Below are 17,369 nucleotides of genomic sequence, written 5' to 3'. Positions count from 1 at the left end.
AATTTTTGTAGACAGGCACACACCACAACGTGCAGAGGGGAACAACTCGGTTCCCCACTAACAACCACCAAACCTATTGCCTAACTATAGCAGATATAGCGATGGAAGCTTTCTCTCGTATAGGCTAGAGTACATGTACAAAAACGGAAAAATCGACCACGCCCACCACCACCATACATAGAATAACGAAATTTCGTTTATTTTGTGTGGGTTTCTTTGCAGAGCAGCATGGTAGGCATAAATGAACGGCTACAGGCAAATGTAATTTTCTTTCTTATTTATATTGAAATGAGAAAAATTGTGCTCAAGTTATGATTACAATATCGTTTATTAATTAAGCATATTGCTGGAAGAAGGGAAGACAGCAAATTTGTGGTAAATATAAAAAGCTTCTTCTTCTATAAGTTAAAAAACGCACACCAACTATTTAGAAAGATATTCGTAAGTGGAAGTTGTTCTCACAAGTATTCCATAAACATTGTTGACCCGCCTGACGACTTGACACATTTTTACTTGCTTCACACACTAACTGACTTCGGTAGCGTTCTTAGTACAGTTTTCTTGCACACACTACACAATAAAGATATTCTCATATACTCATTTTTACCTATCAACTTGCTGAAGAGCTTAGAAAGTTTCATAAGCAAAAAAAACACATCGCAATTTCTTTGCTAAACTTATTCGAAAATAAACAGAAAATAAACAAAAGAAAAAAAACGAGGCAAAGTCAATGGTGACTATGCTAGAGGAACGTACCAAGCAATTGGAGAGTAACAGTAATGTGTAAGTGTCACACATAACCAAAATATGAAACGCTGTTTTTTGCATGTCAATTAGAATGAAATTTACATAGCAGGCACCCACCTAGCTATGTGTATGCGTATGTGGGTGCGCGTATGAGAGGGAGAAATATGAATAGCGAAAGATATGGGACATTAATTGGACAAAATTAACCGATTATTGGTTCGTTGACGGGGTAATGCCATGACAATGACGTTTAATATCATTATAACTGTGGTTATTGTTGTTGTCACTATTGTGCACACTTATTGTGGGCTCATTGACAAGACTTCCCTTTCATTTGAATTTGGAACGTGTTTGAATTTTCGCCTCACCGAACACTTGCGCGTGAATGTTTGTCTCATCGTATGCCTTCTTCGCTGGCGGTTAGCCCTGTTGGGAGATTGAATACAATAACGGGATGGGGAGGGGGTGTAATATCAATAATTCAATTATACGCATAATACATGCAATGATTTCGATTTAATAAATTGTTGCTTTTATTTCTTTACACTTGAATACGCATTTTTACGTTTTTTCCTACGCATAACGTGAATTTTTTTGTACATAGCTTTAGTGTCGATTACTTTACTTAGTTAATATATTCTTATTGGACAAAAAGATAACTAACACTATTGTACAAGAGCTCTGGCTACTGATTTGGTTATTGGAAAAAGTTTTTGTTGTTACATATATAATTTGTATTCGATATTCAAAAACTGTATGTCGTGGATGCCGTGGTCATATAAATAGCTTCGTTAGTCTCTTAAATAGCCACAAAACTTTGTCAACCTTTAGCACTTGCTGTTGTTGTCGAGTGGTGTGTTGCATTTAAAAGGATTTTAAGTGAATTAAAATAAATAAAAATAAAAATAAAGCATTACTTACACAGTAGGGAATAAATTATTTAAAATATTTTAAAAACAAAAATGTATTCAAAAATCTTTTGTGTTGTGTTCGTTGCGACACTTGTGGGCAGTACGGTTGCCTTGCCGAAACAGGATAACAGTGAGAAGGATTTATTAAACATGATCGAGAAAATGGATAATGTACCTTCGCTGCCTCTATTCGGGGGTCTACGCATCGATCGTGTTGAAAATGGCCGTTCGTTCGGTTCATCTAAGGCTGTCGAATCGTTCGACGAACGCGCCGAACGTTATCTTGAAACTCATCAATTAAACTTCTCTTTCCCCGACGACGATGAAGAAGAAGACGACTTCAATGGTCGTTCTATCGAGGGTGAGCAAATAATTTCACAAGTTTCAAGAAATGCGAATAAGAGAATAGCGATAGTGAAAACTAAAGTGAACGATTTAAAATTTTTAAATGCAAGAAAGTGACACCACCAAGAGTTACAAACGTAGTGAATTGGATTGTGATTTGCCAGCTTTATATGCCGCGTTTGTCTGTCCCTCCGCGAATTATAAAATACTGTAATTATGCAACGTTATGCAAAGGGAGATGAACGGATTAAATCTCTAGTTGTACGTCTGTCCGACCAGTACTCTGTCCGTTATATCAAGCACATCACAGACACATCTCCCTCTCTTCGCTCTTCGAAACGCATAAATGAACATTTTGTTTGTTATGAATGGTTTTATAATTAGAACAAGCTTTGTAAAGGCGGTCGCTTGAATTATTTTTCAATTAGTAAATATTGACTCTAAAGATTTTTCTCGCTTCTAGTTTGAATTTCGAATCAAGTCATATCCATTCAATATCCGCTTACTCAGTTTGTTTTTAACTTTTGATTTAACCCACTCTAGCGTGGAAAGTTCATTGACTGAAGGAAAAGCTTGATAATTTCACTAAATAGATCAGACCTTAGAAACTGAAAAAGGTAGTCCTTTTGACTGACTTAATGCACTACCATTGTGTTCATTCCAGGGTTAAATTAGGCTTCAAAATAATCTTTCACTCTATCATCGGCTTTTAAAATCAATATTTACCATTTTCCTGCCTGGTTCAATGGAACAAAGAGCATTGCTTGTTTCTAGAACGATTTGCTTTCTTTGTCTCTTCGAGCGGAAAACAGCCAATGATTTTCGAGATTTGCACACACACAAATGTTCTTCTTTTTCATCATTTTGATAGCATTAAATAATTTCTTCTTCCTCTTTTTTTCCTTTTCGAGAAAGTTAATTACGTGTCCTCCGTAGCGCCTTTGTGGGCTTTTTTAAATTGTGATGTTAAAACAAAGCAAACAAATATGCGGCACAAGTATGAAAAAATTACATTTATGTAACACATCGTTTTACATCGATATAGATAATGACTGACAGTCATATGATACGATTGTCTTCCATATAGCAGACTTCTAGTATACCTCACGCAAGCAAAGCTATTTTTCACAGGACCTAGAAACTATAGCACTGTAGTAAAGGGAAGAAATACTGCGAATATCATTAACATTTGGATAAGTGAGAATTAAGCTTGAAAGACTGGCAAAATTATTTATTTATTTTATTTATTTATTAACGAAACGCAAGATGTGGTATTTACTGTCTTAATAGTCGATTTCTTACGAATTTCATAAGAATCTATCGTAGCATCAAACAAGTCGTAATTATCATAGAACTTTCGGCAAAGCAAACGGAATGCATTACAATGCGACAAATAATGCCGAGTACACCCACTAAGAACATTGAAGGAAATATTGCTTAGCAATTCCAGACCGTCACTTAACGACGACAAAGACACCACTTGTATATATATCACGTAATGCTTTTCCTCAAACGCTGGGCAAATATGTACGAAAAATTCAATTATATTACATTTTTATCCGTCGACCAAAGGATATTAATTTTGTCTGTGTTGCTCCTGTTGGAGAGCGGTTAAGTCAAGGTCGAAAATTGGCAGCATAAACTCACAACCAATGGGCGATTAAGAGAAGGTCTTATGAAATCGAAAAAGTATTCTTTTTACACATATCTGTCTGCTCTTCGGCGAAAGTACCTTCTTGAAGAATGCAAAACTTTTTGTAGCGTTTATACTGCTTTGAAGTTTCACTTTCTGTGTATTCTTGTAAGTCAATTAAATAAATGAAATTTCCTATTCTACGTAAGTTGAAAATTTTTTCCGAACAATCGCCAAATATTTCAACAATTTCAACCATTTCCTCAGCATAATTTACCGTTTGCAGTTAAAGTGTGTTTTACCTGTGTACGTGCCATGCGGTAAGCTTACTCTAAAGGAGAAAGTCTTGAATAAAAAAAAAAATTTCAATTTATTGGTATTTTTAACATGCGTTACTTGCTCAACAGAATGTAAAGAGTACTTGCTACCATCTGAGCAGAGCGTTTAACGCAACGAAAATCAAAATTCTTTTCACTACAAGTTTACTCTTAGTTCGAGGTACTATGTGGGCAGTTTACAAATAGTTTGTGATAAAAATCAATGCAAGCGAGAAAAAATTTTTATTTCCTTAATCCTTAACACGTACGACGTAGAGAGGAAGAAACATGCCGCAAATCATAGGATGGCTGCATACGCTATAAAAAAGGCCTGTGAAACGCATAAGAAATGCTTCAAATTCCTGAAGTATGTTAAACGTTCAATGCGATTGCCAGTTTTTATATATTGTAGCATTTATTTGCTGGAAATAAATAGTAAAACCGATGCCATGTGTGTCACTTTCTTTCGTATGAAAATCTAACAACTAACTAACCCCAGCAAAACGCACTTGGAATTCAAATCATGCGCGCTAACATCACGCAAGCCACGTACGTAGGCCATTGAGGAAAGAAGTCGTCAATAAATAATGATTCATCTGTGGATTTTGATAAGAGAAATCTTTAAAACAAATTGAAAAACAAAGGTTTTGAGAAATCAAAATAAGAAAAAATTTTTTTAAATTTTTATTAGTTGTCAGCGCGCTCTTGCACAGACTTAACATAATTGTACTGTAGACTTGAGCAGACTTTTCCTCTAAACGAAGTTTAGTACGTAAGATTATCAACGTGATTTCGTTAAACAAGTGCAGAATCCAACAATTAATTCTTACATTCACACTGATCGTAACTATGAATGAATTACAAGCACTTCTTACGTCACGAACAGTCCATGAATCAAATGGACGCATCAGTATAAAAATAAGTGAACGAAATCAAAAAATTACTCTTCTACACTCTTCCTCTTTCTTTTCTTCCTATTGTTTTTTTTTTTTTGTTTTTTTTGCAGAATGAATTTTTGATAAGGAAATGTATTAGTATTGGTAAGAAAATTGTTCACTTTAAAGCGCATTGATTGAATTGAAGCGTTTTTAAATGCAGCAAAGTAAAAATTTATTCAAAAGCCTACTTTTCGGCGTAGACATTGCACTTACAATTTACTTTATTTTTCTTTCACAGAGTCGCGTAGTAAAAAAATGAAGAAAATGCTACTGCCTTTGTTGTTGCTTTTGAAATTGAAAAAAGCGGTAGTCATTAAGGTTCTCTTCACCGTCATTAAATTCATTTCACTGAAAAGTTTGGCCATCTCACTGTTAGCTCTCTTCTTTGCCGGTAAGTAGAAGCATATCGATCTTTACTTTCTTTATTGGCTTTTATTGTAACCGTTTTGAATATATTCAGGCGCAACGTTTTTCAAGGATTTGTTGGGTAAAAAGAAGGAACACATCACCACTGCATACATTACTGGCAGTCCACTGAATGCTGAAATTGTGCATTCAGATTGGAATCGTAATGGCCAAGCAGCTGCTTCTGAATTAGCTTATAATCATTACGGTTTGGCACAACCTTTCTAAGAAGACTTTATTTCGACTCTTTCTAGTTTCTAATTTCACCTTCTACTTTCCTCCTCCTCCTCCTCCTCTCCATCGTATTTCGACTTTTTTTTTTTTTTTTGCCTATGTTTCTTTCTCCCGAATTAAACCCTATTAGAAATTTTTGAACTGAACTGAAACTTTTCAAAATAGACCCTTAAAAATCTTGTACCAAATAAGCAAACTTGGCTACTACAACTTGGACTAAGCTTTGTTAAGATTTTCAATTAATAATTTAATTATTGTATATGATGATAATAACACATGATAATTAATTAATAGTCGTCGTCATTATCGCTTCTTTGCCTTCGTAAAACTCGTCTTATATCGTACTACCAAAAATAAGAAGAAGAAACATGTTGAAGGAATGTGAAAAACCAAAAAACAAGACTTTAAAAACAAACAAACAAATGTTGTTAATAATATTTATGAATATAAAAATATAAAAAAAAAAAAATTAATTCGCTAAAGCATTTTATTAGCTCAGGTTAGTTTTCAATTTTCATGAAATTCTTAGATTTTTGTATAAAATTTTGTCTTTTCATTACGTTACATGTAATTATTATTTGCATATAATTTATTATCATTAATTTTTAAGTATTTATTTAAAAATATAATAATAATAATTTTAGCTTAATTTATTTAAACAGAAAATAAAAGCAACTGAATAAATTAAAATTCATTTTGAAAACGCATAAGCTAAACATTTTTTTTTTATTTTTATGGTAGAAAGGGATCCTAATAAATCAATAAAGGCTGAACGGAATGGTAGCGGCTAAGACAAACATTCCCACGTCAAGGGCTTACACCTGACAAAACACACAGAGAAGAACTTCACTCATTCCCTCGCGTTATTCACGAAGGATTGATTGAAGGCAACAGAAAGGAATATCTTACCCATGTCTTACGTTTACCGTAAGTGAAAGCAGGGACTCAGAACATTTCTTCGGAAATAGTTTAGTAAATTGCAACGTCTAAGAGCGCAAAGGCACGTTCAACTGGTTGCTTAGTTAGGATTAATCAACCGATTGTCTAAACGACATGGCTTGCCTTAGATATCATGTAATTATAACATAACGTCTGTGTGTGTATGATATGCGTATCAAATAAAAGAACTTGGAGAGTAGAAAGCGAAAAGCATAGTGTCGGGTATGCGCGATTCGGCCTCCGCCGCATATAACTTTCTTACTTGTTGTTATTATTATTACTATTAAGTTGGCCAGGGAAATAAATTCTCAAATAAAATCTCAAAACGCTAGCAACTAAGCTCATCGGCTTTACTGAAAACTCTACTGCACTTGATATTTGAAAACCCACGAGTTGATCCTCGCGATACTGTGTTGCCAATCTTGAATGAAGACCGGCGTACCAAACAAATTAAGCTCTTGAAAAGTCGGTTTTCCCTCTCGCATGTAAATCAGAAAAAATAAATTCCCAGACTAAACTAACCTAGTAACAAGAAATATCCGCCTGAATGGCCGAATAAGGAAAGAAACTCAACTAACAAATCAATGCTCGCAGCTTCAAATTTCAAGTTCGATAGAGTTTCCAAGTTCTCTGGCCAAGTTTAGTTTGAATTTTTTATTATAAGCTTCCAAGTTTTCCGAAAACTCGTGAGCAGTGTTAAAGCAGTGATCAGCTGTTTGTTAAGAGTGCAGTGAGAGTGACCTTCAGAGCTATTAAAAATTTTACTTTTTTACTCAACAGCAAAGCCAAAACGAAAATTATCCACTCATTATTATTAAAAATTATTGTGGTTTGTTTGATTGAATTCATTCATTTATTGTCACACTTCGACGACTTTTCCACTTTTGCTAGCGGCAAAAAAAGAGAAAGAAAAACATCGAAAATAAGGCGAATCTGCCAAAGAATCTTGACCACAAGTAGTTATTGTTTCAAATAAGAAAAGCAATCAATAGCATGTAATTAAAAATTATTGTTTCGCTATCAATACGAACGATAGAAAGGTATAAAAAGAAGAGGAATACTTTCGTAGCACTTTAGTTGACTTTAAGCGATTTTCAAATTCATTCCCGATTATGCAGTTATCAAGGACGCTCTTCCATATAGTTTTCATAATTATTTTAATAATATTAACGCGATTCGCGGGGTCTGCTAATGTGAATAACACGTCAAGTGCAAGAAGATTTTTACTTGACGAGGAACATGAAGTTTCGAAGAAAATTCTTAAAAAATGTAACAACAATTACTTTAACTGGATATGTTTAAGAATAGAATTTTTAAAGATTTTAGACAGTTTGTCAGCACGGGAAGAAGTGCGACTACTATCCGGCGTAAGTATTGTAAGGGACGTTAGCCGTCAACCAATCAAAAATTCTGCTTTAATCTCGGGTAAGAAGAAATCTTTTAAATTTAATACTTTACAACGGAGAGCATTTATTTCATTAATATTCCGTGCAGATGCGGCTCGTGGTTATCCTCACAATCCTAATGCTCGGTTTAATGCGTACATCTTGAGGAAACTCTATAACTATCTGCAAACGCATTATCTACGCTTGAAATTACTTAACCAACAACCAATTGAAGAGGGACGTAAGGGAGATGATTATGGCGGGGGCGGTGGTGGTTATGGTGGCCATAAGAAGGGCGGTTACGAAGCTATGATTGCTGCTGCAATGATGATAAAAGGTGCGCGCTTAACAACGCATACTTAAGCAGAAGACCCATTAAGACCTCCTTCACATTTTCTATCCATAGGTAGCCTAATGGCTATGGCTATTGGCGGTGTAGCGCTAATAGCTGGCAAAGCTTTAATGGCTGCTCTAATGGCCTTAACAATGGCTGCGGCTGCTGGCCTGAAAGGCATGTCTGGCGGTGGCGGTAAATCTACTACTTATGAAATTGTTGCTAAACCAATTCATACATCGGGTTATACCCAATCAATGAACTACGATGAGGGGCATATGATGAACAATAACGGCGGATCGAGCGGCTACGGTGGTTATTCAAGATAAAATTTACTGCTCATTAGATAAACTATAAATATTTTTACATAAATTAATGTTAGTTAAGAAATGAAACTTTTCCGTAACACGAACGCAAACGGTTTGAAAACAAGCAAGAAAATTATATTCGGCTGTGACCGAACCTTTTAATTGGTTCGGTGTTGGCGATTTTATCGATGTTGGTAGAACCAGACCTTGAAATTTCCATCGTGCGCCTATTGTCATTTTTTTATCTATTAATCTTAGTGAAAGTAATTGATATCTCAGTAAATGTTTCGTAATCAAATCAATCGTTTTCAATATTTATAAAGACGGGGTCAAATTGTTTTGCGACTTGCTCCAGGTTTGAAAAATATGACTAGCATCGTTGAGGTAAGTCAATAAAGCCATTGTTTCGAGAGCTGTACGACATATGACGCTATCCTGCCGCAAATAAACGTCATCTACATGCAAAGTCTTAGTTCTAAAACAAAGTCGATCAACGTCATTCAGTACATATTCATCCAATGGACGCGACAATTTGGTTTGTTTCTGTACCCAAACGGTTGAAAATGGAGACTGTGATGGAAAACAATTTTGTTTAAAATAAATTTCCGCTACTTCAATTCACTAGGCGAGTATGTGTCAACGCAGAATTGAAAACTTCTTCTGGTTCTTACTTGTCAAAGTACATCGCCGTCAAATTTGTTGTCGAAAGGCCCTACGCATGCGTATAAACCAGTAATTCACTCACCATAACATATTTGCAAAGGACACATAGTAACGATGCATAGGTAAGCCAAAATTGTCCGCTAATTTCGAACGAACTAATCGACAGATTTAACTGAGGGAAGTAAAAAAAGAGCAAAGATAATTCCAAGAGGGAGTATAGATTATTGCAGTTACTTTTAACGTTGCAAGCGGGTGTTTGGCTCACACACATAGGCTGGAAAACAAAGTCGCACAATTACCACAACCCTATGCAGGTAGGAAAACAAAATCCTGTCATTACCAGCTGGAATTGCAGTTCCTTTAGCCCATAAGAAAACGTGTAGCCCAATATATAACAAATATTTTTTTTTACTCTTCGTATGATTACTAAAGAAATTCCTTCCATTAAAGAAATGTAGCGTCTAATTTTAGGCGCAATTATTTCAGATTATGAACTGCAAAACAAATAACCGTTGGGCTATCATTTGAAACCTACTTTGGATAAATAAAAAAATATGAGTTAACATTATTATAAACGAAGAATACTGACTCGTCAGGACATACATTTTTTACATGCTCTACTAAAATGTAAAAGAGATTTTCTTATTTTCTCTTAAATATGATAACAAAAATTTGCATATAAAAAAAACTATAACTTTTCCGTTCATCACTACAGAGAAGACAGATAAGAAGTTGAAAAGAAAAAAGTAACATTTTATGGCTTTTTTTGAAAAAAGTTTTTAAATTGTTAAAATGCAATTGCTCGCACACATGGATGCCGGCGCGCAGAACTAAAATATTTGCAGAGAACGAAACTTGTACCCAACTGGTCTTCGACGATGGATGTTCTAATAATTCTACAAAAATAATATTAAGGTCATTATGGTTTTTAAGAAATATTCGTAAAATGGATAAACTTGAAAAAAAATTAGTTTATCTCTCCTGGACCGCCGATATACTAAAGTAAAGAAATTCCAGCATATGAGTTAAAATAAATGAAACTCTAAAACATGTTGCAGTTGAAAATCAACGGACATCATGTAAACGGACGCCAAACCATTACCCAACCAGCTAACAAAAGTACGCAGTCAGTTCGTAGTGCGGACATAAACGCAATTATTTGAGAAGAAGAAGAAAAAACAGTAAACAACACCAACCAGCGGCAAGCTATACCGGAGAAAGGTGCCGACTTTTAAATGTATATAGATTTGTGAGAAGGTGTTAAGAAAGCCAAAGAGAGAGAGAAGAAGAAGGAAACCTTTGTTAATGACTTTTTCACTTTTAAAATGCGTATAGAAATTCAGTAAATATTATGATTGAAGTGCAAACATTTAGCAAAAGCTAAGGTTGGAAAGTTGTGAACGGCCTAACCGCCATCCAAAGAGCAAATCGCAAACAAATAAGTAAATAATTTAAAAATCGCTTTTTGTCTTCGCGAACGACGCACGCTATCACTCAAAACTGTTGCTAAGTTTTTCAAATCAATGTTTATCAAGTCTTCATGGGTATAGAATGTAATTTAGTTAAGCGAAAGGCAAGCGTCTTAAAGTGCAAAACTTGTCGAGACGGAGGTCAATGTTGATTTCTTGTCGCATTGAATGCATTGAAGTACGGAAATCCATACACCTGACAAACAGCGATCTTGCTGAACACAAAAACTGTATCGATTTTTAGACAATTGTGTGTGCATGTATGTCCATTTAACATACATACAGAGCTTCGTTAAGAGCTGGTAAAAGAAAACCAGTTCACTCTTCAAGACCGGAGAATAAATTCAAAAGTGAAATTTTTTTTTTATATTTTTTTTATATATTTTTTTCTTTTTTGTTTTTTGCTTTTCGAGAGTTTTAAAGAATTTTAATAAGAAAATCGAAGTAAACAACTGCAAGGCGAGAGTAAGTAAGTTTTAACATGTAAGAAAAATACGTTTAACGCAACACGAACTGTGAATGCTCACCACTTAAATTATTCGTAAAGCAAATATAAAAAAAAAACCATTCAACTTTCTTATGAACTTTTAACGTCCAATTGACAGATCGATGAATTTTAAATGGTTTAAGTAAACATTGGCTCGTTCCTTCAAATTGATAATTGTTCGTTTTAGCTTTTTGCATGTGCATCATACTACGTATGATAAGACAGAAGTAAAAATGGTCATGTGAACGTACGGTCAGTGGTGGGAATTTATTTATTGCCTGTTCATACTGAAGAAAGTGTACACATTATGTAAAACAAATTCGAATGTCTCTGAAGGGTATCTTGTGTTCGTTGCGTCAATTTCAAAAAAAAGTCACCTGACTTATTCTATCCTATCAACCATGTTAGTTAATTATAACGTCTCTTTGCGCCCTATCAGCATAAATACATTGAAAAACAAGGAGATTGGAACAAGTCCACGCAGCCTAAGCGGCCTAATGACGCTTTGCGTAACAATGAGGCCAAATATTTCAGGCCCAACCTCACTGAGAGGTCGCAAGTATTATTTGTTACTATTGGAGACTTGTACGGCAACTATTGCTCCGGAATATCAAATTTAATACAAAATCAAAAAGAAAAAAGCGGACGTTTCGTAAGGAGTAGTCGTACAAGTGATCCCATCCAATTTACTTTGAAAAGAATCGCTGCGCGTAATAGAACTCAGTATTTCGTCATAGAAAGCATTATTCTACAAATACACATTCAGTGTTATTAGCATTAATACGCATTTTCAAGTTGCAGGCCAATACCGTAAGAATATTTTAACACTTCTAAACGAAGTGTACGTAAATCATAATTATGGGCGATATAATGTATGTGGTACGACTAAACCAAACCGCACCGTTGATTGACTTATATGCTCTGCCCTCGTTTCGATTGAGAATACTGTGTAAAATTTAAATTTTGACATATTTTAAACTAAATTTTTAATCGAGAGTACGTTGTGAAGTGAACGCGAATATTTGTTCTTTTTCCATCAGAATATTTATAAATATTTCGATGAAAAGAAATATGCAAATCGAGAAGAGTTTCTATTAAGCATTTTTATACTATCGGTGCAAACACATGTTGTTTTCTCCATAGAATATTCAACAACGCATTTTCAATACACATCTGCATACAAGAGCCCTCTTTTTTTACATGCTATTAGAAAACATAAGACGAGATTTGGGTTTAAACCGAATAATTGGTAACCAATACCTACGAGTTTGTTTTTTTTTTTTTTTTTTTTTTTTATTTGAAGGTGAACACTACTTCACCTCCGAAGTGTGACATCTTGACCGATGAAAACTGGTGATTAGATATAATGCAGTTTTCGCTTTCTGCTCTAGTCTAAGGTGCTACCATCTGCCTTTTAGCGGTAAAATTAGTCATAGATGCTCCTACACAGCATCTATTGCATAGACAGCTTTTTTCATTTGCACCATCCTACTAACACATATGTTTTTGAATACCGACATTAAAAAAGGTTTCAAAAAAGTTGATTAAATACATAGAAGCATTCTAACTTGGCAAAATATGGAAAATTTACAGTTTTTTAATATAATTTTTAATTGGACTTCTCGTATAGGGAAATGATGCCAATTAAATTTTTACTTTACTTTTTAATTTATTTTCTTATACTATCGTATAATATGTGGTGTACTAATCACAATTCATAGAAAATTTTCGAATTTCAAGGCAAGCTCTTAATGGTAGCACACAGGTTTCGTTGACACTTAGCTATGATGCAGTCTATCTCTAAAAGTTAACCTAGCAAGAATACCATAATGCATTTTAAGCAAAGGCTTTGCGAACCCAAGCATTTCTATAGAGAATTAAAAGGGAAGCGGTAAACATCTTTTATTACCATTTATATCATTTATTATCATTTATTATCATTTATATGCTTTAAAAAATTTAAATACGTCCTCTGATGTGCTCTTTGTAACGTTTGAAATTTAATCGATAAATAAATATTTGAAAATGCGCCGAACAATGATGATGAAAGTCCACTCTGCATCGCTTGGTCAAACGTGTGAAGATTTGCTACGCTTAGGGGAGGTTGTTATCCCTAGGATGCCTCAGATAAGTAGTGAGTAATCGCGAGTAGCTGGTACCTCTGCAAAGCGCTATTGCTCCACTATTTATATCCAAATTGCTTGTGAACTGTTTTTTTTTTTTTGTTGTTTCGCCCTACCATACATATGGAAAAGTGGACTTTCACCACCAATATTTTGCGCATTTTCAAATATTTTATTTATCGATTATTTCCAAACGATACAAAGAAAGGTGAGTAAATAACAGAACAATGGGAAATAAATTAATTCATTAAATAGCTCTTGTTTGACGGAGAAAAAACGTGGAAAAAGTTGAAGACAAATCGCAAATATACTAAAAGAGAAAAGTTTACTTCGACTTCATCTCTTGACGCGCCTTATCCATTTTCATCTTGAAAGTACCCCAATATTGTTGCAAAGTTGGCTGCTTGAATACGTATTCGTCGAACAATCTTGCGGCGAGAGAGTATAAGTAAACGCTTGTGTCCCAAAGTAGGACAGCAGCACGAAACGAATACTTCTCCACTTGTTCGCGATTTGGTAATTTAAACGCTGAAGTTATTATAGAATCAATTGAAGACTTGTTCTCAGTTGCTTTGTTTTCAAATGAAAATGGAGAAGATGAAGAGAGTGATTCTGGTGATGATTGATAACGTGACGATGAAATTCCTGAAGAAGAAGCAACTCGAGGCGAAGTAGTTGAATATAATCCAGCTGAAGACGAAGTACCTGCAGTTGCAGTTGCATCAACGAATGGTTCGGAAACTGCAGATTGCGAATCGGTTTTCTCCGATGTGCTGGAAAGTGCACCAGAAGTATCCGGCGCTGCGTATACGTACACATCTGATGAGAAAGCAGCCGATTTCTGCTGCCCGGCGGATTGGGCATTTGTAGATGACGAAATGGTTTCCTGCGCTGCAGCCGCATGCGAACTTGCAGATGGCGAAACAGCTACCTGTGAAGCAGCTGAGACTTCCTCAGACTTAGGATCGGCTCCACTAGAGAGAGATTCAGTAATTATTTTAGGAGGCTCCTTCGAATCGTTCGTGAAGAGTTGATTTGCGTGCGGCATGATTTGCAAACATTTTTTGGGTGGATTCATGGCCGCAAGTTTAACCAGACATAGAGGCTTTAAGGCCGGTTTGTATGCCATGCGTATACCTCTGATAATCAACATGATGAATTTCTTCTATTGGTTAACAAAATGAAGCGAAGAATTTTCTAGACTTCTTGCCGTATGACTGATGAGCTTAGGAATTTAAAAAATTTTTTCTCAATTCGTTTATTTTTCTAGCAAATGTTCTTTTGCACTTACTCAGAAAGACACGATTTTTCTAGAATAAGTCACAAATTTATTAATTTTCTTCGATTGAAATTTTCTGACAGCGTTTGTCACTTTTATGAAGCAAGTGTGTCAGCACATGTGCTTTTATTTTCAAAAAATGTTTCAGACTTTAATTTTGACTGAAACATGTTGCTGCAACAAAATGCTTCGTCATGTTGTCCCAATGTAAAAAATTTCTAACAAACTTTCCTAGAACCTAGCACACTGACATATTTTCGCCAAAACGAATGCTCTCAAGGAAGGATGCGATGGATGGACTGGATCCCTGTCGCCTTAACGTACGCATAACGTCTCACAAAAATTTGAAAAAAGTGAAAAAATTTGTAAACTTTTCAAACTACTCGATAAAAGTTCAGGGAAAAGTATCATTTTAGGCTACTAAATGAGTGTGAAGAACGTGGATGGGATAGGACCATTTCTTGAATGCTGCCGCCTACAAATGTTCAGAAAAATATCGACCTTTATTTGACTAGATATTCTCTATTCTTAATATTGTCTTCTTCTTCTTCTCAAGCATTTAGCTTGTCAAGAACAGATGATTCTCGGTGACGTAATAGATTATAAATAAAACAAAATAGACCGCGCGAGTGCGACTTGACATTCAACCTCCTCCTCTCCTTTAGGTTGAATCATTCAGGTTGAATCATTTGTCGGATGTTATTGCATGTAGAAGTCTTTGCATTGTCTTTGCAAAAAGCTACAATTTTTATATATTATGACAAAGGTAGGCGAGGAATTGTTTTAAAAGACATGCTTGCCAGTTTCATATTAAACAAATAAATTCGCAACTGATTTACATTGGCAAGTGATTTGCTGGTGAACAGATGAGACAGTAATTGGTAGTTACCAGATGCGTTCAGTAAACAGGCAAACAACGTATCCCTTGGCAAAGTGTACGCCTTGTCGCAAATGAAAGACACACATGCTTGATGTATCATTAAATTTTTGCTTGCTTGTATCAATTACAATGAAATATTAAAAGGCCATTACGGGGAGTAAGCGTAATTACATGAAATAATGCATAAATTACGATCGGCCTTAACTCAGATTAAAACCTGTTCGTTAAAAGGAGAGCATGATACAAATGCGTCTTTACATAAATTATATGAAATGAAAATTGTTATCGCTTTCGCTGGGAGAAGAGGTTAAAGGAAAACATTCGAAACACTCGAAAGAGAAATGCAAAAAAGGAAAACGAATGAATTTCAATTGAAAAATTCTTAACAACTACGAAATGCGTATAGTGTATGCGCAAGCAAGCTATGGAAAAAAGTAAACGAAAATAAAAACACATATAATTGATGCAAACGAAATGTAACAGTAGCTGCTACTTAATGACTTTCGTTTTTGTTCCAATGACGATGCATATAATAATATGCAACTTGTGATTATTGCATTTTATTGCATAGCGCTAACACGATTTTGTTTATGACACTTAACAGCTTATAACAGTCGAGCACATGTATTTTACTGCATAATTAAATCTAAGCTAATTAACGATGAGCGATAAATGATGACGGAGCGTAATGAGATTGTAACAAAAAAAAAGTAGCCCCTACACCCTCAACAATTATAAAGAATATAAGCGGACAACGGAAGGAGGTACCTTTTACACATATATACGTATTCAATATCATGTTGGAATATATTCTCAGACACGCGAGATCTTATGCCAATACGTAAAGGTAGCTCTTGTCTCGCTGTTAACTGCATATGTTCTGTTATTGCAGGGATCCACACTAGGCGTTATAGCTTAAGTAAGCTATGATGGTTGGGGTGTAAACTTTACGAAGTCGTGATCAACATGCTTAGCAATATTCTGCACATTCTGACGTCACCGGTCATTTACTTATCAATACTAATATCATCAAATTTGCCACATAAGGGAAACCACAGGCAAAGCATGCCTTATAACATGACACCTCTATGACGTTACTCAGAACAGGGCAGAGACAATAGATTGAACACGCCATCGATAATTTTAAATATGCTAACCTGCATGCTAACCTTGACAAAATTAATACGATGGCGCGCTTCCGTAATAACCGTCGCTTTCTAGATTTTTGTTGAACTTCTTGTTTCCAATTCTATACAATATTAAAGTTGGTGGGCAATCGGAGAGAAAGAGAAATGCTATTTGGCTTGGATTGACTCTCTGTTGCTAGCCACCACTTCCTGACTTTGTATATTTTTAATACTCAAATTTCGAATAACAGTTAATCCATCAAGTTGAGAATTGCACAAATGCCACTTAAGGGAAGGCGGATGCTGGCATAGACATATCGTAAAGAGTACGACAGCAAAATGTACAACTCTTGATGAATAAATATTGTAAGGAGTTCAAATAACACTTTAAGCTCTTAATATGCCCTGGCATATGCCCAACATAATGGAAAAGAAAGACAATTGAAGAGACAATTTTTATGATTAAGGATTTGCGATCAAATCGTATAGTGGTGATGAACATTTTTCATTGTGAGCAAAAGTTTAAGCAAAATGTGGAATTTTCTTGTGCTTTACAATCACTCGAAGAATTTAACATACTCTCTGCGATTGGTGCGATAAGGAAAAGTGAAAATTTCATTGACCACAAAGTCTCCCTTTATCTGTCTCATGATATGGATCTGTGATATCTTTTATGGCACGACTCTGCACACAAACCACTACTTATCGCATAAATTTACAATTTCCCACCGCAAATAAAATAAAGCACAGTTTGAAGACGCATTGGTATGATTTCACAAACCGGATTCTTTTCGTTTGTTTTTTTTTTTTTTTTTTTTTTTTTTTTTTTTTTTTTTTTTTTTTTT

At 35.0% G+C, this 17,369-nt stretch overlaps 3 protein-coding genes across 3 annotated transcripts; 2 read left to right on the top strand and 1 right to left on the bottom strand.

Moving 5' to 3' along the window:
* The first annotated feature begins 1,530 nt into the window (after positions 1-1,530).
* LOC119634634 lies at positions 1,531-5,916 on the top strand. Its single transcript, XM_038028897.1, has 3 exons — positions 1,531-2,019; positions 5,130-5,282; positions 5,352-5,916. Exons 1-3 carry the CDS (start codon positions 1,710-1,712, stop codon positions 5,522-5,524), a joined length of 636 nt encoding a protein of 211 aa, XP_037884825.1. The 5' UTR covers positions 1,531-1,709; the 3' UTR covers positions 5,525-5,916.
* Positions 5,917-7,581: 1,665 nt separating this feature from the next.
* On the top strand, positions 7,582-8,517 carry LOC119634565. The gene is made up of 3 exons (XM_038028799.1): positions 7,582-7,894; positions 7,964-8,191; positions 8,261-8,517. The coding sequence occupies exons 1-3, from the start codon at positions 7,582-7,584 to the stop codon at positions 8,515-8,517; spliced, it is 798 nt and encodes a 265-aa protein (XP_037884727.1).
* Positions 8,518-13,546: 5,029 nt separating this feature from the next.
* Positions 13,547-14,418, bottom strand: LOC119634629. The gene has a single exon (XM_038028890.1). It carries the CDS (start codon positions 14,389-14,391, stop codon positions 13,564-13,566), a length of 828 nt encoding a protein of 275 aa, XP_037884818.1. The 5' UTR covers positions 14,392-14,418; the 3' UTR covers positions 13,547-13,563.
* Positions 14,419-17,369: the final 2,951 nt, after the last annotated feature.

Source organism: Glossina fuscipes, unplaced genomic scaffold (assembly GCF_014805625.2).
Source record: "Glossina fuscipes isolate IAEA_lab_2018 unplaced genomic scaffold, Yale_Gfus_2 3, whole genome shotgun sequence".
Classification (NCBI taxonomy): Eukaryota; Metazoa; Arthropoda; class Insecta; order Diptera; family Glossinidae; genus Glossina; species Glossina fuscipes.
This window is presented reverse-complemented; position numbering and strand designations above follow the sequence as displayed.

Bases quoted from the DNA above. Each gene is read 5' to 3' on its own strand.
- LOC119634629 (XM_038028890.1), bottom strand. From the start codon at position 14,391: ATGTTGATTATCAGAGGTATACGCATGGCATACAAACCGGCCTTAAAG.
- LOC119634565 (XM_038028799.1), top strand. From the start codon at position 7,582: ATGCAGTTATCAAGGACGCTCTTCCATATAGTTTTCATAATTATTTTA. The intron at 7,895-7,963 runs GTAAGAAGAAAT...TATTCCGTGCAG, and splicing joins AAATTCTGCTTTAATCTCGG to ATGCGGCTCGTGGTTATCCT. The intron at 8,192-8,260 runs GTGCGCGCTTAA...TTCTATCCATAG, and splicing joins TGCTGCAATGATGATAAAAG to GTAGCCTAATGGCTATGGCT.
- LOC119634634 (XM_038028897.1), top strand. From the start codon at position 1,710: ATGTATTCAAAAATCTTTTGTGTTGTGTTCGTTGCGACACTTGTGGGC. The intron at 2,020-5,129 runs GTGAGCAAATAA...TTTCTTTCACAG, and splicing joins CAATGGTCGTTCTATCGAGG to AGTCGCGTAGTAAAAAAATG. The intron at 5,283-5,351 runs GTAAGTAGAAGC...GAATATATTCAG, and splicing joins GTTAGCTCTCTTCTTTGCCG to GCGCAACGTTTTTCAAGGAT.